Source organism: Balaenoptera physalus (genome assembly GCF_965194825.1).
Source record: "Balaenoptera physalus genome assembly, chromosome: 1".
Lineage (NCBI taxonomy): Eukaryota > Metazoa > Chordata > Mammalia > Artiodactyla > Balaenopteridae > Balaenoptera > Balaenoptera physalus.
In genome coordinates, this window is record NC_138882.1 from 138,360,933 (window position 1) to 138,385,389 (window position 24,457).

The 24,457-nt window shown below is 36.0% G+C and overlaps 1 protein-coding gene across 1 annotated transcript in view; it reads left to right on the forward strand.

Annotated features, from left to right (window-relative positions):
- The window catches only part of LOC309641412 (uncharacterized protein C1orf141 homolog), a 59,208-nt gene that overhangs the window by 10,596 nt on the left and 24,155 nt on the right, over positions 1–24,457 (forward strand). Inside the window, 3 exon segments of the mRNA XM_082421435.1 lie at positions 114–205; positions 3,667–3,824; positions 20,304–20,416. Of these exon segments, the coding sequence (XP_082277561.1) occupies positions 131–205; positions 3,667–3,824; positions 20,304–20,416 (346 nt within the window). The 5' untranslated portion in view covers positions 114–130.

A 24,457-nucleotide genomic window follows, 5' to 3' on the forward strand; every position in this document is an offset into this window, starting at 1 on the left:
CTAAAACAGTATTGTAAAGGTGGATCTCTTAATTTATGCCTAAATAATTGATTATATGTTTAAATTTTAATTGCTTTGGAGATTTATTATTTTTTCCCCTCCTTTTAAAATAGGAATTTACGGACTGACAATGGCAAAAAAAATCTTAGAGAAGTTAGATATTCTGGATGAGCAAGCAAAGACACTCTTGGCCATAAGAGCAAAGGTTTGTAAAATATAGGCTAAAATTTGATTTTCCATTAAAAGGTTATCATTTCAAATGTGAACGATTTTTACTTTTTAGTTAATGATGCATTAGTATGAGACTACAAACCAATTTGTAAAAAACAAATAATTATATTAGTTGAAAAAGTCATCTATGTAATACTATAAAGAATTAATTAAATATACAAGGTAACTTTTAGGTAGCTGCTGTATTTGGTTATGATGTATCTAACCTGCTTAAAAAAAAAAAAAAAATCCTGGGTTTGCCTGGTGGTGCAGTGGTTAAGAATCCGCCTGCCAATGTAGGGGACACGGATTTGAGCCCTGGTCCGGGAAGATCCCATGTGCCGCGGAGCAGCTAAGCCCATGCACCACAACTACTGAGCCTGTGCTCTAGAGCCCACGAACCACAACTACTGAAGCCCGTGTGCCTAGAGCCCATGCTCTGCAACAGGAGAAGCCACTGCAATAAGAAACCCGTGCACTGCAACGAAGAGTAGCCCCCACTCACCGCAACTAGAGAAAGCCCGCGCGCAGCAACAAAGACCCAACGCAGTCAAAAATAAATAAATTAAATAAGTAAATTAAAAATAAAAGAATCCTAAGCAGTCAAATAGTAAATGTGACTACTCCTATAGTTCTTACTAACCTGTTAAACATAAAAACTTGTTTAGCTGGTTCTTTAAAAGGAAGAAAATATTTGGTATAGCTACCAAATTAGAAATAAAGTTCATAGAAAATAATTAAACTAAAAAGGGTGAGTCTCTTATAAAATCTAATATAAAATATTAATAAAGAATACAGTTCTGAAACACCAGATTTTTTACCATAGGTGAGCAATTTAATTTGGTTGCAAAAAGACTTGTAAAATAATATAACAATGTGAATAAATGAGGCATATATAAGGAACAATAGAGTCTGAGAAATCAAGGAAGACATCACAGAGAGGAACTCTTAAGTGAATGAACATATTTGCAATTTGAAAATGAAAACGTTGGTGTTTGAATAATAATTTGGTTTCTTTTTAATTTTTCATAATTATCTCCTTTCATTCAGAAAATAAAGTAAAGGAATACTGAAAAATGGAATAAATTAATTCTGTTATAGCTATCAAAATTTTGAATAACAAACCAGGGGTAACTTAACTAAAGCAGACCTTTTAGACTTTGACACCCCAAAGTTTATTGCTTTTTTATTTTTTGTTTAAAATGAATTGTAATATACTTTAAAAAATATAATCAGAGATAAATCTATTAAATTTGTCACAAAATTCCCTTTTACATAAAATTTTAAGTTATAATTAGTAATAATAATTCTTACTTTTCCTGGGAGCTTCCTTTGGGCAAAACATTTCCACATATTTTCTCATTTTGTGTTACTATTCATGTGTTACTGATAGAAAATTCTCTGGAGATTCTTCTGAAAGTATATATAATCATTTTAAAAACCTTTTCTTAATTTTCAAATTACACTGTTGGAAACAAGTTAAGCAACATATAGATATGTATAAAGAAAATTATACAAAAGGAAAATTATATAAAGAAATATTAATAGTCTTTGGCCTCTTCCCTCTAATCCTTTCCTCTGAGACAGACACATTTTAGCAGTTGAGGTTTATTCATCCACATCTTTTGTACTCTTACAAAGATATACAAGTATGAATATCTGTATGTATACATACATTTATCTTTACTTACAAATATCCATAATATAAATATACATGTACATATATACATACATATACATTTATGAAGGTGGATTATCTATTTTTTTCTATTGACAAAAAAATGAAATACAGTATATAAATCACTTTGGTAATTGTTTTTTAATTTTTTAAAAACTTTTATTTTGAAATAATCATAGACTCACAGGAAGTTGCAGAAATAGTACAAAGAGTTCCATGTACCTTTCACCCAGTTGACCCCATCGGTGACATCTTACAGAGTTGTAGTTCAGTAGCAAAACCAGTATGAGTCACATCCAACATTGACACAGGTGTATTACTGTTAACTAGACTACAGACTTTATTGAGTTGTCACCATTTTTTAACCTTCATTCATTTGGGTCTGTAGTTTTATGCAATTTTATCCCACTACAGATTTACGGAAATCACCGCAATCAAGACACAGCACACTTCCATCCTATAAAAGTACTCCCTCATGTTACTCCTTTATATTTGTATCCATGCCCTCACCTCAATTCTCTGTCTCTAACCCCAGCAAGGACTAATCTGTTCTTCATATCTATAATTTTGTAATTTTGAGAATGGTATATAAATGGAATTATTCAGTGTGTAAAATTTTCAGATTGACTATTTCACTATGCCCCTGAGGTCCATCTAAGTTTTTGCATGAAGCAATAGCTTTTATATGATAAATAATATATAAATTTTATTGCCGAGTAGTATTCCATTATATGGATGTACAGAGTTTCAACTGCTCACCCATTGAAGGACATTTGGGTTGTTTTCAATATTTTGCTTTTAAAAATAAAGGTGCTAAAAAAATAAGATGAAGTAAAACTGCTATGAATATTTGTATACAGGTTTTTGTATGAAAGTAAGTTTTCATTTCTCTGGGGTGAATGCCCAAGAGCGTGATTGCTGGTGGAGGGTCTGTCTCTCAAACTCAACGAGGTCAGAGCCACAAGCTTTGGTTTGAGTTCCCCCTCCTTGCACGTCAGTCCAGAAACTGCCTCCAAGAAGTAAGCTAGGCTATTGTAGGGTTTACCTAATTTGTTTCCCTTTTTTCAGGGATCATGGTCCTGCTCTGCCTGTTTCCTAATGCCTGACTGTAGTTGCTTTCACATACTTTGTCTGGTTTTTCTACTTGTGTAGAGCAGAAGGGCAATTCCTGTAGCACTTAATCCCTCACTGGCAGAAGCAGAAGTTCCCATATCCTTTGACTTCCTTTTCAAGTTTTTATCTCTTTATTCCTCTGTGCTGTGCTCTGAGAGAATGTTTTAAAGAAGATTTTCAGCTCCTTAACTCACTCTTTAGCTTTACCCTTTTCCCTCTTCAGTCCATCTGTATAAATATGTGAACAAAGTTCTCTTTTGATTGCTTTCTTAACTCTATTTCTGGCTCATGTTCCACCATGTGTGTGGCTCCAGGGAGAGGAGCAGGTTGGAGAGAGCTGCCAGCTATAGTTCCAATAACTCTACGTATCAATATTGTCTTTGCTAAATATATAGGTCGTTCTTAAATTCTGGACTTTAGAATTTGGAGGGAGACTTCATGATCATCTAGTCCAACACCCTCATTTCATAGATAGAAAAAGAGTTGGTACACAAGGCCTCCAATTTTCAGTCTGCGTTATTTTTCCATTGTTGCCTGCCACATAAATTCTGTGTGTGAGTGTATGTGTGTATGAAGTGAGATTAATTTTGTCCTTTCCATACCGGATTTTCCTTATATGAAAAGTGCTCCCTTTTTCACTGAGTTATATTTTGGATTTGCTGCAGAAAAACTGCCTTCAGAGTGAAGTAAAGAAAAAGATTTCAGTGATACCCCTGACATTTGATTTTCAGTTGGAATTTGAAAAGGATATTGCTACTTCCATATCTGAGGCAGAATCAAAGATCACAAAAGACAGATCATATGGCATTAAAAAAACAAAAAGGTAATCATCATAACTACCTCAAACTTTCAGTCTGAAATTTTAAAGCATTATTTTATATTGTCTTAGATTATGCAATCTATATTAAATGTAAGCTTTGTCAAACAGGTATATTTCATAATGGTTACGAGTTACAATATCCTAGATTAGCATTCTGAATATTCCTAGTTTATAAAATATTTATTATATTTCACTATTGCAGATGATAATTGTATATAGTAATTATAATTCCAAATTTTTAAAGAAAGACTTATTGAGCTTTATTATATCATCCCAAATTAATGTCAGGATTTATTTCAAACTTTAACCAATATACTGCAAAAAAAAGGTAGGCCTAGAAAACTAAGTAAGGCAGTTTCTCTGTGTACTTACAAGGGGTAGCCTGAATATGTAATAAATTGGTCTTTCACTGGCATTGTGTATGTATGTAATGCTATATAATTTTCTAGGCATCAGAAATGTGGAGGAGAGCCCAGAAAAAAGAAATACTCAGGTGTAGAATCAATAGGACTTCAAATCAATTGGACATTGGTGGTAGTGTGTTCTTACCTCATTTATTCTGTAGTAAATCAGTGTATTAAGTGCAGTTTTACAGATGCCAAACCCAAGTCTTGATGAGGTAAAATAACTTGCCCAAAGTCACAAAGCTAACAAGCGGCAGAAGCTGGATTTAGACATAGCAGTCTGATTTCTGAGCCTATGCTCTTATCACTACCACATTTAACAGAACGATTTCCAGCTTTTGATCTTGGTGACTAGATGTACTTTGGTGTTTTGTACTTAGGTGGAGATCATAGGATGAAAAGCAGATTGGAGTGGATAAGAGATTAGAGTGAGAAATGCTGAGCTTTATTTTGGATATGTTAAGTTTTAGATGCCTGTGGGGCATCCAGGTGATAGTGTCTAGAAGACAGTTGGACAAATATGTCTTAATCTCAAGTAAAACAAGATCATTTAGACTCAAAATACAGCTTACTCAGATTTTTGTTGTTTATGATTTACCAGGATGTCAGAACACGTTTCCATTGTGCAGCCATAAGAAAAAAGAGTTTGTTTCTAACACAAATAAATATTAGTGGTTTATGTAATTCAGCTTTATCACAAACTTCTTTCACTACAACTTTGTTTTTATGTAGATACAGCCAATACTTTTACTTCGAAATCATTTATAGAACTATCCATGTTAAAATAGAATATTTTAATAATACATAGAAAAAGTTGCATAAAATGGAAGTTGGGCATGTAGGGAAGGGAAAAATAATATCTTATTATATATTATATATTATATAATTGTAATTATATATATTTTATATTTGTATATATTTATATTTTTGAATTTATATATATGTATACCATTATGTGATAGCATAATATATGGCTAATGACCCATTAGACACATTTAAAGATAACGTGCAGTGTGTTTTATGACAGTATTTTCCAGGATGATACTGTTGCTTTCCCTTTCCTGTCTGTAGTTTGTAAGTAGTTTATAAAGGCATCATTGATCCTGTCTTTAGTGATGTTATCAATAGCTGAGTAATGTTCTTTTGAGTTGTTTAAGTCTGGCTGAGTTGAAGTTTGAAATCAGAGTCTAAAATAAAGACAAACAGGCACATAGTTTCAAGATTCAAAGATCAAGTAAATTTTGCTTGATCGGTGCTCAGAGGACCAAAACTATCACACACACACACACACACACACACACAAGTACAGGAAAATGTCAAGAATTTAAACAAGAATTAAGGTGCAACCTAGGCCAAAAGAAAGAAAATTTGGTTGAAGAAATTAAGAGGATCTAGTACATACAGATAAGTCCAACTGGCAGCATATCTAGGCTCTGAGTTTTGCTTTTAAGACCACTTCTAACATTTGCCTCTCTTCAAGTAACTTTGTGGCAATTTTGTACTGTCACTCATGCTTGAATGATTGGCCCTAAACCAAGTTCAAATAAAAAATTCTTACAGACAACTTCATTTTAATTTTTGTTAACACTAGCTCTGCTATCCCATATGACTATAATTTTAATTTATTGATTTTTTTCTACAAGTGTTTACTGAGTGACTACTATACTCGGGGAATATAACAGCAAGAGTGAAATATATCTCTTCAATGGAGATTCAGATAAGCAAACAGGCAAACATCAGTTGCCACAGAGAGATTCCTAATGTGAGGATCCGCAAAAGTTTCCTAGAGGAGATGGCCCCTCAGGCTATACAAGCCTACCTCAAGAAACAAGAAAAATGTCAAGTAAACAGTCTAACCTTACACCTAAAGGAACTAGAGAAAGAAGAAAAAACAAAACCCAAAGTTAGCAAAAGGAAAGAGATCATAAAGATCAGAGCAGAAATAAATGAAAGAGAAACAAAGAAAACAATGGCAAAGATCAATAAAACTAAAAGCTGGTTCTTTGAGAAGATAAACAAAATTGATAAACCATTAGCCAGACTCATCAAGAAAAAGAGGGAGAGGACTCAAATCAATAAAATTAGAAATGAAAAAGGAGAAGCTACAACGGGCACCACAGAAATACAAAGCATCCTAAGAGACTACTACAAGTAACTCTATGCCAATAAAATGGACAACCTGGAAGAAACGGACAAATTCTTAGAAAGGTATAACCTTCCAAGACTGAACCAGGAAGAAATAGAAAATATGAACAGACCAATCACAAGTAATGAAATTGAAACTGTGATTAAAAATCTTCCAACAAACAAAAGTCCAGGACCAGATGGCTTCACAGGTGAATTCTATCAAACATTTAGAGAAGAGCTAACACCCATCCTTCTCAAACTCTTCCAAAAAATTGCAGAGGAAAGAACACTCCCAAACTCATTCTATGAGGCCACCATCACCCTGATACCAAAACCAGACAAAGATACTACAAAAAAAGAAAATTACAGACCAATATCACTGATGAATATAGATGCAAAAATCCTCAACAAAATACTAGCAAACAGAATCCAATAACACATTAAAAGGATCATACACCATGATCAAGTGGGATTTATCCCAGGGATGCAAGGATTCTTCAATATATACAAATCAATCAATGTGATACACCATATTAACAAATGGAAGAATAAAACCATATGATCATCTCAATAGATGCAGGGAAAGCTTTTGACAAAATTCAACACCCATTTATGATAAAAACTCTCCAGATAGTGGGCATAGAGGGAACCTACCTCCACATAATAAAGGCCATCTACCACAAACCCACAGCAAACATCATTCTCAGTGGTGAAAAACTGAAACCATCTCCTCTAAGATCAGGAACGAGACAAGGATGTCCACTCTCACCACTATTATTCAACATAGTTTTGGAAGTCCTAGCCACGGCAATCAGAGAAGAAAAAGAAATAAAAGGAATACAAACTGGAAAAGAAGAAGTAAAACTGTCACTGCAGATGACATGATACTATACATAGAGAATCCTAAAGATGCCACCAGAAAACTGCTAGAGTTAATCAATGAATTTGGTAAAGTTGCAGGATACAAAATTAATGCACAGAAATCTCTTGCATTCCTATACACTAATGATGAAAAATCTGAAAGAGAAATTATGGAAACACTCCCATTTACCATTGCGACAAAAAGAATAAAATACCTAGGGAAACAAAAAAATGACAATCCAGGAATCTGCTATTCGGATGAATCATCATTTATATTTGAGAACAAAAGAGAGACAAGTTTTTGGACATGAAAGACTTTAGAATGTAAACTGCTTATTTATTCTTTCTGAGGAACTTGGAGAAATATTTTTATCCAAATTTAAATTAAATATGAATAAAATAAAGATCCAAACTGGGTATCTTTATTACACAAAAATGCATTTGAAAATTTCCCACAGTGTCTGAATGAAACTCTGGACTTCCATCTCAAAGTGGCTGTTCTATAAAAATATAAAACATTCCAAAGAATTACTAGGTAAAAGTGGTCCATAAGAGATTTCAAGTTGGGAAGAGGCAGCTTTAGCTCAACCCCCATCCTCCCATCTGAGCAGTACTTTTCTCTGGGTTTCCTCCTTTGTTTGCCAGTGCCACCTCAATGGTCCATCCCAGACACATGCAACAGCCTTCTTTTAATTCCAGCCCATGCAGCACAAATCAAGGCCTTTACTTGTATTCCCTTTAACTCAACTGCAACAGGATGTAATTTCACAGGGAATTTTTCTAACTATAAGACAAAAAGTGGGGGAGGGAAAAGGATGAATTTTTAAAAATTTGAGCAGCCCCAAACCAATACAACTTACAAAAAACAGATTTATAAATTTATGCTAGTGAACTAACCTACCAAATTTATAACTCCAGTTCCATTCCTCATATTCTATGAAAACCCAGTTCTAGGAACACAGTTTTTATTCCTAGTCTCGTATCCCTCCCATTCCTTCTTCCTACTGTTGGGGTAAAATTCTCCATGGGTCTCCTGTATTTCTGTACATCTTGTGAGGAGAAGCACTGGCTGCCTTTGTTCTTATCTTTCCAAGGACGTTTGTATGACAGACAGCCTCGGAAGACAGAGAAAGAGCCTTCCTCTGAACAAGAACAGGAATATTACTGTCCATTATAAAAGATTTAGGTTCCCTAAACTCAAGATTCCATTCCTGTAACATAACCCAGTGTGTGTGCAGGTGACATCTGGCCCTCTGCTTGTTGCCCTGTGGAATTGGGGCTCAGAGAACTGACGCAGAAGGTGCTACTCCTGTTGCTGTGCATAATAAACTGTCCTTTGTCTCTGACCCAGGAGTCTCATGTCTTCTGCCAGAAGAGATGAAACTGTGGCAGGCTAACTTGTTGCTTTGTAAATAGGGCCAAATCTCCAACCTTTCACAGTTCTTCACACCTACTTGGAGGGAAGGAGCTTTGCGGGTAGAATGAGAGAAAACTTGTCGGTAGAATGAGAGCAAACTTGGACCTTCTCACAAACTGAGTGGTAGAAGTAGTTGTGGCTCATTTCTCAGTGAATAATAGAGCATCCTTATCCAGGACCCTGTGAGCCTAGAAGGAGCCTGTTTATATACCCATTTTGTCTATCCTATAAGTCTATCTGCTTCTAGGTAGCAGGATTTATAATTTAGTTATACCTAAACTAAGTCCACAAAATTAATCCACATAATAAAATTTTTAAAAAGAAAACACCATGACAAGGGACTATGTAAATTAGAAAAGAAAGACGTGATTAGTTGGGGACAGAATTTGTGTAAAGTTAATTTTATAAACCAAATATCTAGAACTTAGTTCAATTTATTTTTTACAAATTATGTTAACAACTGATGGGAACATACTGTATAGCACAGGGAACTCTACCTAATGCACTGTGATAACCTAAATGGGAGGGAAGTCCAAAAGGGAGGGGATATCTGTAGGTATATGGCTGATTCAGTTTGTTGTGCAGTGGAGGCTAACACAACATTGTAGAGCAAACATACTCCAATAAAGATTTAAAAAAAAAGAATAGCAAAAATAAGAATTATGTTAAGTGTGCATTTACTGAAGGACCAAATATAAATGAATAAATAAAGCTGTCAGGGGAGACCTTCAAGATGGAGGAGGAGTAAGATGTAGAGATCACCTTCCTCCCCACAAATACATCAGAAACACATCTACATGTGGAACAACTACAGAACACCTACTGAACGCTGACAGAAGACCTCAGACCTTCCAAAAGGCAAGAAACACCCCAGGTACCTGGGTAAGGCAAAAGAAAAAAGAAAAAACAGACAAAAGAATAGGGACAGGACCTGCACCTCAGGGAGGGAGCTGTGAAGGAGGAAAGGTTTCCACACACTAGGAAGCCCCTTCACTGGCAGAGGCAGGGGGAAGCTTTGGAGCCACGGAGGAGAGCGCAGCAACAGGGGTGCGGAGGACAAAGCAGAGAGATTCCCGCACAGAGGATCGGTGCCGACCAGCACTCACCAGCCCAAGAGGCTCGTCTGCTCACCTGCCGGGGTGGGCAGGGGCTGGGAGCTGAGGCTCGGGCTTCCATCGGATCCCAGGGAGAGGACTGGGGTTGGCTGTGTGAACACAGCCTGAAGGGGGCTAGTGCACCACAGCTAGCTGGGAGGGAGTCCGGGAAAAAGTCTGGAACTGCCTAAGAGGCAAGAGACCATTGTTTTGGGGTGCGCGAGGAGAGGGGATTCAGAGTGCCACCTAAATGAGCTCCAGAGACCAGCGTGAGCCACGGCTATCAGCGCGGACCCCAGAGATGGGCATGAGATGCTAAGGCTGCTGCTGCAGCCACCAAGAAGCCTGTGTGCAAGCACAGGTCACTATCCACACCTCCCCTCCCGGGAGCCTGTGCAGCCTGCCACTGCCAGGGTCCTGTGATCCAGGGACAACTTCCCCGGGAGAACGCACGGTGCACCTCAGGCTGTTGCAACGTCATACCGGGCTCTGTTGCTGTAGGCTCACTCCGCATTCCATACCCCCAGCCTGAGTGAGCCAGAGCCCCCGAATCAGCTGCTCCTTTAACCCCATCCTGTCTGGATGAAGAACAGATGCCCTCAGGTGACTGACACACAGAGGAGGGGGCTAATCCAAAGCTGAACCCCAGGAGCTGTGCAAACAAAGAAGAGAAAGGGAAATCTCTCCCAGCAGCCTCAGAAGCAGTGGATTAAATCTCCACAGTCAACCTGATGTACCCAGCATCTCTGCAATACCTGAATAGAAAACGAATCATCCCAAAATTGAGGCGGTGGACTTTGGGAGCAACTGTAGATTTGGGGTTTGCTTTCTGCATCTAATTTGTTTCTGGTCCTATGTTTATCATAGTTTAGTATTTAGAGTTTATTATCATTGGTAGATTTGTTTATTGATTTGGTTGCTCTCTTCATTTTTTTTTTTATATATAGATACGTATGTATTTTTCCTTTTTCTCTTTTGGTGAGTGTGTATGTGTATGCTTCTTTGTGTGATTTTGTCTGTATAGCTTTGCTTTTACCATTTGTCCTGGGGTTCTCTCTGTCTTTTTTTGTTTGTTTGTTTTTAGTATTCTTTTTAGCGCTTGTTATCATTGGTGGATTTGTTTTTTGGTTTAGGTGCTCTCTTCTTTCTTTTTCTTTTTTTTATAACTTAAAAAATTGTTTTTTATTTTTAATAATTTTTTTAAATTTTTAATTTTAATAACTTTCTTTTCTTTTCTTTCTTTCTTCCTTCCTTCCTTCCTCCCTTCCTCCCTTCCTCCCATTCTTTCTTTCTTTCTTCTTTCTTTCTTTCTTTCTTTTTTCTTTCTTCCTTTCTTTTTCTTTCTTTCTCCCTTTTCTTTGGAGCCTTCTGGCTGACAGGGTCTTCGTGCTCCGGCCAGGTGTCAGGTCTGTGCCTCTGATGTGGGAGAGCCGAGTTCAGGACATCGGTCCACCAGAGACCTCCCAGCTCCATGTAATATCAAATGGCAAAAGCTCTCCCAGAGATCTCCATCTCAACGCTAAGACCCAGCTCCACTCAATGACTAGCAAGCTCCAGTGCTGGACACCCTATGCCAAACAACTAGCAAGACAGGAACACAACCCCACCCATTAGCAGAGAGGCTGCCTAAAAATATAATAAGTTCACAGACACCCCAAAACACACCACCAGACGTGGTCCTGCCCACCAGAAAGACAAGATCCAGACTCATGCACCAGAACACAGGCACCAGTCACCTCCACCAGGAAGCCTACACAACCCACTGAGCCAACCTTAGCCACTGGGGCAGACACCAAAAACAACAAGAACTACGACCCTGCAGCCAGCAAAAAGGAGACCCCAAACACAGTAAGTTAAGCAAAATGAGAAGACAGAAAAACACACAGCAGATGAAGGAGCAAGGTAAAAACCCACCAGGCTAAATAAATGAAGAGGAAATAGGCAGTCTACCTGAAAAAGAATTCAGAGTAATGATAGTAAAGATGATCCAAAATCTTGGAAATAGAATGGAGAAAATATAAGAAACATTTAACAAGGACCTAGAAGAACTAAAGTGCAAACAAACAATGATGAACAACACAATAAATGAAATTAAAAATTCTCTAGAAGGAATCAATAGCAGAATAACTGAGGCAGAGGAAAGGATAAGTGACCTGGAAGATAAAATAGTGGAAATAACTACTGCAGAGCAGAATAAAGAAAAGAGAATGAAAAGAATTGAGGACAGTCTCAGAGACCTCTGGGACAACATTAAATGCATCAACATTCTAATTATAGGGGTCCCAGAAGAAGAAGAGAAAAAGAAAGGGACTGAGAAAATATTTGAAGAGATTATAGTTGAAATCCCTAATATGGGAAAGGAAATAGTCAATCAAGTCCAGGAAGCACAGAGAGTCCCATACAGGATAAATCCAAGGAGAAACACACCAAGACACATAATAATCAAACTATCAAAAATTAAATACAAAGAAAAAATATGAAAAGCAGCAAGGGAAAAACAACAAATAACATACAAGGGAATCCCCATAAGGTTAACAGCTGATCTTTCAGCAGAAACTCCGCAAGCCAGAAGGGAATGGCAGGACATATTTAAAGTGATGAAAGGGAAAAACCTACAACCAAGATTACTCTACCCAGCAAGGATCTCATTCAGATACGACAGAGAAATTAAAAGCTTTTCAGACAAGCAAAAGCTAAGGGAATTCAGCACCACCAAAACAGCGTTACAACAAATGCTAAAGAAACTTCTCTAGGCGGGAAACACAAGAAAAGAAAAAGACACACAAAAACAAACTCAAAACAATTAAGAAAATGGTAATAGGAACATACATATCGATAACTACCTTAAATGTAAAAGGATTAAATGCTCCAACCAAAATACATAGACTGGCTGAATGGATACAAAAACAAGACGCATATATATGCTGTCTACAAATGACCCACTTCAGACCTAGGGACACATACAAACTGAAAGTGAGAGGATGGAAAAAGATATTCCATGCAAATGGAAATCAAAAGAAAGCTGAAGTAGCAATTCTCATATCAGACAAAATAGACTTTAAAATAAAGACTATTGCAAGAGACAAAGAAGGACACTACATAATCATCAAGGGATTGATCCAAGAAGAAGATATAACAATGGTAAATATTTATGCACCCAACATAGGAGCACCTCAATACATAAGGCAAATGCTAACAGCCATAAAAGGGGAAATCAACAGTAACACAATCATAGTAGGGGACTTTAACACCCCACTTTCACCAATGGACAGATCATCCAAAATGAAAATAAATAAGAAAACACAAGCTTTAAATGATACATAAAACAAGATGGACTTAATTGATATTTGTAGGACATTCCATCCAAAAACAGCAGAATACACTTTCTTCTCAAGTGCTCGTGGAACATTCTCCAGGATAGATCATATCTTGGGTCACAAATCAAGCCTTGGTAAATTTAAGTAAATTGAAATCATATCAAGTATCTTTCCCAACCACAATGCTATGAGATTAGATATCAATTACAGGAAAAAAAATCTGTAAAAAATACAAATACATGGAGGCCAAACAATACACTACTTAATAACCAAGAGATCATTGAAGACATCAAAGAGGAAATCAAAAAATACCTAGAAACAAATGACAATGAAAACACGATGACCCAAAACCTGTGGGATGCAGCAAAAGCAGTTCTAAGACGGAAGTTTATAGCAATACAACCCTACCTTAAGAAACAAGAACATCTCAAATAAACAACTTAACCTTACACCTAAAGCAATTAGAGAAAGAAGAACAAAAAATCCCCAAAGTTAGCAGAAGGAAAGAAATCATAAAGATCAGATCAGAAATAAATGAAAAACAAATGAAGGAAACAATAGCAAAGATCAATAAAACTAAAAGCTGGTTCTTTGAGAAGATAAACCAAACTGATAAACCATTAGCCAGACTCATCAAGAAAAAAAGGGAGAAGACTCAAAACAACAGAATTATAAATGAAAAAGGTGAAGAAACAACTGACACTGCAGAAATACAAAGGATCATGAGTGATTACTGCAAGCAACTATATACCAATAAAATGGACAACCTGGAAGAAATGGACACATTCTTAGAAAAGTACAACCTTCTGAGACTGAACCAGGAAGAAATAGAAAATATAAACAGACCAATCACAAGCACTGAAATTGAGACTGCGATTAAAAATGTTCCAACAAACAAAAGCCAAGGACCAGATGGCTTCACAGGCGAATTCTATCAAACATTTAGAGAAGAGATAACACCTATCCTTCTCAAACTCTTCCAAAATATAGCAGAGGGAGGAACATGCCCCAACTCATTCTACCAGGCCACCATCACTCTGACACCAAAACCAGACAAAGATGTCACAAAGAAAGAAAACTACAGGCCAATATCACTGATGAACATAGATGCAAAAATCCTCAACAAAATACTAGCAAACAGAATCCAACAGCACATTAAAAGGATTATACACCGTGATCAAGTGGGGTTTATTCCAGGAATGCAAGGATTCTTCAATATACGCAAATCAATCAACGTGATACATCATATTAACAAATTGAAGGAGAAAAACCATATGATCATCTCAATAGATGCAGAGAAAGCTTTCGACAAAATTCAACACCTATTTATGATAAAAGCCCTGCAGAAAGTAGGCATAGAGGGAACTTTCCTCAACATAATAAAGACCATATATGATAAACCTACCCAACATCGTTCTCAATGGTGAAAAACTGAAACCATTTCCACTAAGATCAGGAGCAAGACAAGGTTGCCCACTCTCACCACTATTATTCAACATAGTTTTGGAAGTGTTAGCCACAGCAATCAGAGAAGAAAAAGAAATAAAAGGAATCCAAATCGGAAAAGAAGAAGTAAAGCTGTCACTGTTTGCAGATGACATGATACTATACATAGAGAATCCTAAAGATGCTACCAGAAAACTACTAGAGCTAATCAATGAATTTGGTAAAGTAGCAGAATACAAAATTAATGCACAGAAATCTCTTGCATTCCTATATACTGATGATGAAAAATCTGAAAGTGATATTAAGAAAACACTCCCATTTACCATTGCAACAAAAAGAATAAAATATCTAGGAATAAACCTACCTAAGGAGACAAAAGACCGGTATGCAGTAAACTATAAGATACTGATGAAAGAAATTAAAGATGATACAAACAGATGGAGAGATATACCATGTTCTTGGATTGGAAGAATCAACATTGTGAAAATTACTGTACTACCCAAAGCAATTTACAGATTCAATGCAATCCCTATCAAACTACCAGTGGCATTTTTCACAGAACTAGAACAAAAAAATTTCACAATTTGTATGGAAACACAAAAGACCCTGAATAGCCAAAGCAATCTTGAGAAAGAAAAACAGAGCTGGAGGAATCAGGCTCCTGGACTTCAAAGTATACTACAAAGCTACAGAAATCAAGACAGTATGGTACTGGCACAAAAAAAGAAATATAGATCAATGAAACAGGATAGAAAGCCCAGAGATTAAACCCATACACATATGGTCACCTTATTTTTGATAAAGGAGGCAAGAATATACAATGGAGAAAAGACAGCCTCTTTTCTGGGAAAACTGGACAGCTACATGTAAAACAATGAAATTAGAACACTCCTAACACCATACACAAAAATAAACTCAAAATGGATTAAAGACCTAAATGTAAGGCCAGACACTATAAAACTCTTAGAGGAAAACGTAGGCAGAACACTCTATGACATAAATCACAGCAAGATCCTTTTTGACCCAGCCCCTAGAGAAATGGAAATAAAAACAAAAATAAACAAATGGAACCTAATGAAACTTAAAAGCTTTTGCACAGCAAAGGAAACCACAAACAAGAACAAAAGACAACCCTCAGAATGGGAGAAAATATTTGCAAATGAAGCAGCTGACAAAGGATTAATCTCCAAAATTTACAAGCAGCTCATGCAGCTCAATATCAAAAAAAAAACAACCCAATCCAAAAATGGGCAGAAGACCTAAATAGACATTTCTCCAAAGAAGATATACAGATTGGCAACAAACACATGAAAGGATGCTCAACATCACTAATCATTAGAGAAATGCAAATCAAAACTACAATGGGGTATCACCTCACACCAGTCAGAATGGCCACCATCAAAAAATCTACAAACAATAAATGCTGGAGAGGGTGTGGAGAAAAGGGAACCCTCTTGCACTGTTGGTGGGAATGTAAATTGATACAGCCACTATTGAGAATAGTATGGAAGTTCCTTAAAAAACTGAAAATAGAACTACCATATGACCCAGCAATCCCACTACTGGGCATATACCCTGAGAAAACCATAATTCAAAAAGAGTTATGTACCACAGTGTTCACTGCAGCTCTATTTACAGTAGCCAGGACATGGAAGTGTCCATCAACAGATGAATGGATAAAGAAGATGTGGCACATATATACAATGGACTATTACTCAGCCATAAAAAGAAACGAAATTGAGTTATTTGTAGTGAGGTTGATGGACCTAGAGACTGTCACAGAGTGAAGTAAGTCAGAAAGAGAAAAACAAATACCATATACTAACACATATATATGGATTCTAAAGAGAAAAAAAAAAGGTTCTGAAGAACCCAGGGGCAGAACAGGTATAAAGACGCAGGCGTAGAGAATGGACTTGAGGACACAGGGAGGGGGACAGGTAAGCTGGGATGAAGTGAGAGAGTGGCATGGACATATATACACTACCAAATATAAAATAGAAAGCTAGTGGGAAGGAGCTGCATAGTACAAGGAGATCAGCTTGGTGCTTTGTCACCACCTAGAGGAGCGGGATAGAGAGGATGGGAGGGAGACGCAAGAGGGAGGAGATATGGGGATATATGTATATGTATAGCTGATTCACTTTTTTATAAAGCAGAAACCAACACACCATTGTAAACTTTGGCTTTCCTCTCATAAGCACACTGAATCTTTAACAGCATTTTGCAAAATTAGCATGTTTAAGACCTCCCCAAAGAATGTTAAAATGACCATAATTTAAGAAATTGAAGAGAACAAACAGACAACATAAAGGCACAATACTAGTAATGAGAAAGGAGCTATGCCAATGGACGTAGAAGAAATTAAAATAATTATAATGAGTACTTCATATAACTGTGCTGCTTTGAAACATGAGTCAGAGAGTGGATAATCTGGGAAAATATAAATGGTGAAAATAGAATCAACAAGAAAAAGAAAATGTAACTAAATCAATAACTAGAAAATTTTGAGAAATTGTCAAAGAACTATCTTTTACAAAAGCACCGTCTTGAAGCTGTGTCAGGGTGACTCCAACGTTTCAAAGAACTATTTAAATGGTTTCTGAGCATAGAGATGGAATAGTCCCAATTCTTTTTATAAAGATAGCTTTGAACCTCAAGTCTGACCACAAGAATGTAAAACCATTGCAGTGTCTCGCTTATAAATATAGATTTTTTAAAAATCTAAAATAAAAATATTAGCTTAACTGTTTCACTGCCTTTCTCAACTTGGGAACATATAACATAAAGCAGTTTTATATTTATTTCTCCAATTTCACTCTGATCATTTTTGGTTATTAAAAGTCTGACCAGTTTAGTATTTTGATCCCGTGTATTAGTTGAGGTTTCCCCTTCCCCCATATAAGCCAGTTTAGTGACCTGAAATGAAAAGGGGTATGGCCAGCAATTTGATTCTTCCTGTCCTGACCTGTAAGTGGGAGATGGGTGTGGTCTTCCTCTAGCGCACCTCCTCTTCTTCCCTCTTTTAATCTTTTCTTTTCTTCTGGTATGGGATCATTGGTGTGCTAGAGCCAGCTCCCAACAATTTGTTAGAGGTGATTGTTGAATCTTCAGAGATTGTGTTAGATGGTTATTAAACACAGTCATTATTTAAATTAAATATGTAAACTAAAAATTCAGTGACATACTAAAAAAGATAAAACTCATCACCTCCTAATTATTTTATTACATTTCACTATTATGTAATGTTTTTTGTTTGTTTGTTATTTGAAGGCCCAGTGTTTGATTTTATTTCATCCAACAGAAGGTTCTATTTGTGGTAGCGAACAGACGCTGGGGATTAGGGCTGAGAGGGGGCAGGAGAAGGGAAAAAAAGCCACATCCACTCCCACGCATAGGTTTTCCCCGGAATTGCCACGTGGAGATGAATGAGTGATTCTGCAATTTATCACCTTCTCTCTCCTCCCTTCCTCTGGCTACCGCTGGGTCTCGATAACGCCCATGTCTTCAACAGGAGGTCCCAAGGCGCGGGGCAGTGGGGAGATCCCCGGGGCAAAAGGCGTCACCTCGCGGCTGCAGTGAGCGGCGGGTGCCTATCTAATGTAAATAATTCTTATACCCCAAGAGGTAAATATTACCCTCATTTGGCATATGAGGGACTGAGATTCAGAGAAACTCAATATCCTGCAGAAGTTTACATAGAGTCTAGATGCAAAGTATGGTCTAACCTCAAAGCCCATGCTCTTTGGTTCACTGTAAGGAAATCCATATCTGAACATCTCTATATATTCTGCAGATGTATTTGAAAAAATACCACAGTAAGATAAGTATAAAAAAATCATCTCCTTAACAAGACTATATAGCCAACAACATTAGGGTGGAATCTTTGACACATTCCTATTTAAATTAGAAACAGAGGGATGCCCATTCTCACTAGTATACCAAACTATTCTGGAAGTACTTGCCAATGATATTAAATAACAACATAAGATACAAATTTAAATGTTTTGAAAGGAACAGATAATTTATTTTATGAAGATTAAATGATTGTTTATTGAAAAACCTAAAGAGAATAAACTGAAAACTCATTGGAAATTATAAGATTATAAGAGAGTTCAATCAAAATTTACCAAAACAACTCATACATTCAACAAATATTTATTATACGTGTACTATGTGCCAGTCACTGTTCTAGGTGCTAGGAATACACAGTGACTAAAAAAAAGACCCTGCCCTTAATTTGCATTCTAGGGTAAGGCGGAGAGACAGATAACAAACAAGCAAATGAATGTATAATATAAATTCACTAGTGATAAATGCTATGAAGAAAAATATAGTAAATTAACGGAATTAGCATTGATTCCCTTAATTTACTATATTAGACGAGAGGGGGCGCAAAAAGACCTTTCTGGAGAGATGGGAATTTGAGTAAAGACTTATGAAATACATCTCTTATGATTTAAGTGAGCAAACCTTGCAATACCTAGGGGAAGAATATTACAGGCAGAGGGAAGAGCAAGGGTCAAGGTACTTACGTGAGAGCATAAGTTCCTTTCCTTAAACCAAACAGCCAAAAAACTCACTCTGCTTCCATGTGGAGGAGAGGGGTAAAGGGATGCACAGAGAGAGGGCTGGAGGGGCATTCAATGGAAGCTCCTCTACTTGGAAATACAAGAATTGGGAGGAAAGTTTCTGTCTTGCAATGAGAATTGTGAATTTCATTTCAGTGTGACAGGAAACAGTTGGAGGGAAATGACAGTCTCATTTATATTTTACAGGTGCCACCATGGTTGCATTGGGAAAATACTGCTGGGCACAAGAGTGACAGCAGAGAGAGCAGATAGAAGAAGATGAGGGATGTAGAGAAGTAGTTCAGATGAGAGATGAAGGGGCCTTGGACTAGGGTAGATGTGATGAGGAAGGAAGTGGTTGGATTTGGAATGTATTTCAAAGAAAGATCCAATGAGATGTGCTGAGATATCGGGAATGGGGAACGAGAGAAAGAAAAGTCAAAGATGATTGCAGAGTTTTTGGCCTAAGCCTCTGGCTGAATGGAAATGAGAAAACCTGGGGAAGGAACAGATTGGAAAGGAAGTGGAAGCAAACATTTGGTTTTGAATATGTTTGAAATTCGCATGATATATCTAACTGCAGAAATCATGTAGCAGTTGGATATATAAATCTGGAGCTCAGGGAAGAGTTTGGGGTCTGTACTATAAATCTGGAGGACATCAACCTATAGATAATAAAAGGTGGGAGACTGGATGATATAAAGTAAAGGTGAGTGTCTGAGATCTGAGTCATAGCATTTAGAGGTCAGAAATATCATAAATTATATAATTATTATAATTACATACCATCAATAGTCAGTTAAAGAATTTAGTGGAAAAAAATTTCTGTTTACAGTAAATAGATTCTGTGATCCTATCTGGTATACTATTCTGGAATCTGAGCTGACCCTAACTGCATATCCCACCACTGTGACTCGGCTTAGCAATGTCCCCAATATCTCATTTAACAAATTTCCAATGTATTTTTCTAAAAGGGTTAATTAGCTTGTGAACAGTAGTTTCCTGAGTGCCCTCAATTTTATGACAACAGCAGTTTTCTCTCTCTGTTTCCAGTGATTACCACTAATATTTTCAGCTCCTGCTTAATCAGTCCCAACCTTTTACACTTTGTACTATAATATATTAAAACAATAACATTCAAACCTATATAACTGGGACTTGACCACATTTCTCCAAATTTATTTTTTAGATTAGTTTTGTAAATTTTCTGATTATTTTAATTTAGATTAATTTTATTTCTTTCAGATATGTCTCCTTCAAAAATATGCCTGAACCTAAAAAGAGTGATTTTGAAAAGTCAAATTTAAGACCACACTTTGTACCAACAAAAATAAAAATTCAAGAAATCAAGTCAGTAGGTAATGCTGTGTATATTTACCTCTGTTTCGATGTATTAATGAAGTGCTTTTATTAAATACTTTATGATTTATTAATGCTTGTCTTATAAGTTCTTATAATTTGACGTTTCTGTTGAAAGCATTTGCTTGAAAGCCCATGGGTTATAACTGCAGTGTGAAAGATGTCAGTGAGCTATAAAGAAGAATTTCCTAAGAGAAAGAGATGATAAATGTCAGAATAGACATTTGTACAATTCACAAATTAAGAATATATTTTTATGTTTATTTTTCTGGAAAGAAAATCTTTGGATTTCCTTTCAGCTCAATCCTGAGTTTTCTTGTAATTGTTTTAAAAAAATCACTCAAGCTTGTACATCTTACTTAGTAGAAATTTACTTTACAGGGACTGTAAAGGAACTCACTTTCCTAGAAACTTAAGGAATCTGTGAGCTAGGAACTAGCGTTATAGATCCTCAGAAAATTTGAGTGTTTTATGTTGTTTTTGTTTTTCTCTCTCTGGCATTATCAAAAAAACCATCTAATTGTGTCATGCTCATCAGCAACCCTGACTGAGGCTCCTTGAATCCACATCGCCCCATATTACCTCATTTCTGTGACTCTTCATAATCTAATTCCTCAAAAGATTTGTTTACGTATACTGTCTCCACTCCCTCAACTTCTGTTTAAGCTTCTGCCTACTCCAAATTGGTCTTGCCTCCACCATTCTACTGAAGTTACACTGATTAAGAGTACCAGTGATCTCCATGTTGCTAAATCCAAAGGATATTTTTCTGCCACCTCTCAATACCAGTATAGTTAGTTGATCACTCCCTCCTGCTTAAAACTCTGTTTTTCTGCTGTCTCACCCTTTCTCAGTCTCTCTTTTTAATTTCTCTTCTCCATCCTTAAAATACTGTATTTGCTCAGAGCTCAATCCTGAGCCTGCCTCTGCTTCTACATTCTTTCTCCTTGGGTGATCTAATCCAGTCTTACGGATTAGATCACCCAACCGTGTTTTAAATCTCTATGGTTTAAAATACCGTAGAGATACCGTTAAATCCTTCATTTATATCTCAATCCAGACTAATCATCTGAAGGGCAGGTGCCTACACTGAGCTACCTATTTGATATCTCCACTCAAACTTCTCATTACATCTTAAACCTAATATCCAGAACTGGTCTCATGATTCCCTACCCTAGCCATCCTCTCAAACTTTCTCTCCCATCCCCTCCCTGCAACAGCATTCCATTCTCAGTACATTGGGCCAATTTGCGCCAACTGGCTCAAGTCTAAAACCTAGAAGCAATCCTTGATCTCTCCTTTCCCTCCTCCCCAAAGTTCAATATATCAACAAGCTCTTTTCATTCTAACTCATCTTGAATTAATCTGTTTTCACCATGTCTGCTGTCACCACCCTAATCCAAATCATCATCATCTTTGTGTGTCAACTATAGTAGCTTGCCGACAGGTATTTTTTCTTTCATTCTTGCCCTCTTTCTAATCACTTTCCTTTTTTATTAAACCATTTAAAATTATGAAATAACATACATTATGAAAAGTGAATATAGCATAAAATGTACAGTATAATAACCAATTATTAAAAAAACACCTACATAACCATATTGCACATCAAGAAATAGAGCATTGCCAACATCACCACTTGACCTTTCCCAAATCACCTCTCCCTTCCTTGTCCCTAGGAGTTACTACTGTCCTGATTTCTGTGGTAATCGCTTCCTTACTTTTCTTTAAATTTTTACCATCTATTGTTTGCATCTCTAAAGAATATTGTTTAGTTTGCTTGCTTTTTACTGTATATGAATGTAATCATGCCGTATGCATTCATTTGTATTTTTTTTCCTTAGCATTGTTTGTAAGATTCACTCATATTGTTCTGTGGAGGTGTAGTTGCTTCATTTTCATTGCTGTTAAGTATTCCATTGCATGAATATATCACACTTTGTCCGTACTACTCTTGAAATTTGGGGGTTTTAGTTTGTCAGTCATTGCAACGCTGAAATGAATATTTTTGTTTAGGCATCCTGCTGCATCTGTGTAAAAGTTTCTTGAGAGTGTATATCCAGGATTTACATTACCGGGGATGCTTATCTCCACCTATAATAGATAATGTCAACTTTCTAAAGTGTTTTTACCAATGTATGCTCCCATCAGATTTGTGAGGGTTCTTTTTGTTCTGCTTCCTAACACTTGGAATTGTCAGTTTTCCATTTTAGCAATCTACTGGGTATATAATAGTATATCATTATGGTTTAATTTGCATTTCTGTGATTACTAATAGGTTTGAGAACTTTTTCATAGACTATTGACAAATTGGATTTAAACTTTTGGAAATCATCCAAGTTTTACCTTATTTCAAAATTAGTTTTTTATCCTTTTCTTGTTGATTTTCAAATATATTCTTTTTACTTGTTCTTTGTTGGTTTTGCGTGTTGTGAATATCTTCCCCTTTTCTATAGGTTTTCTTTTCACTCTCTTTATGGTGTCTTTTTGATGAACAAAAATTCTTCCACTTTAATAAGGTCAAATATACCAAATCTTTTCTCATTTGGTAAGTACTTTTTGTACCATATCTAAGAAATCTTTTCCTACTCTGTGGTCATGAATATCTTTTTCTATTTATCTTGCAAAAGATTTTAGTTCTTCTTTTTACCTTTAGGTCTAAAGTCTACCTGGAATTACATTTTGAGTGAGGTAAGAGTCAAATTTAGTATTTGTTCATGTGAATACCCAGCTATCCCAGCGTGGTATTAAAAAGGCTATTCTTTCCCTAATGCTCTGGGCTTTTTGTTCTGGAGTTCTTATTATGTTTCATTATATTATTTATCCATTTCAATATTAATACCACACAACATTAATTTCTGTAGCTTAAAATAACCCTTGATATCTGGTAGAGCAAGTCTTCCCACCTTGCTCTTCAAGAGTATCATGGTTATTTTCTGTTTTCCATTATGATTTCTTCTTCTGACCCATTGGTTATTTAGAAGTTTATGTCTTAATTCAAAATATATGAGGCTTTTCTAATTATCTTTTGTTTATAAATTTTTAGCACAATTACATTGTAGTTTGAGGATATACTCCATAGGATTTCAGTCCTATGTAATTAGTTAACACTTGTATTTTCATCCAGTATATGGTCGATTGTTGTAAATGTTCAGTATGTGCTTGAAAATAAAGTATATTCTGTGGCTGTTGGGTGCAGTGTTCTACATATGTCTTTTAGGTCAAATTTCTTCATTGTTTTTCAACTCTTCTATATCCTTACTGATTTTTCTGCTTGCTTATTCTGTCAATTGCTGACAAATTTCAGACTTACTTATTTTTTCCTTGTAGAGTTATCAAATCTTGCTTTACAGATTTTTAATATAGTTTAGGCTGTGTTATTAATTGCATAAAATTTTAGAATTATTATATATTTCTAGTGAATTATTATATATTTCTAGTGAATTATATATTTCTAGTGAATTGAACCCTTTTAAATTACAAAGTGATTGTCTTGTTATCCAATATTACTGTAGTTACCCCAGCTTTCTTTTGGCTAACATGTACATGGTATATCTTTTTCCATCATCTTGTTGCCACATTTCTGTAACATTATGATCTCTTACATAAGAGACTTATCTCTTGTAAACATCAAATTGTTAGATTTAAAAATCTACTCTGTAATCTTTCTTTGTCTTTGAAATGGAGCATTTAGTCCATTTGTACTTAATGTAACTACTTATATCTTTGGATTTAAATCTGCCATCTTATTTTGTTCCTTCTATCTCTCCTGTTGATTCTGTGTTTCCTTTTATTTTCTCTTACGTCTTATTTAGGATTGAGTTTTTAAAATTTAAACTTTTCCCCTTTACTAATTTGGTAGTTATGCATTCTGTTTCTATTCTTTAAATGATTACCCTAGAAATTACAATATTCATCCTTTCAAAATATATTGTTACCCTCCTTCTGGACAATAAAGGAATCCTAGAACATGTTAATTATTTTACTGCCATACTGAGTTTTATGTTATTACTAAAGTCCAAAGTCTCACCTAAATATCA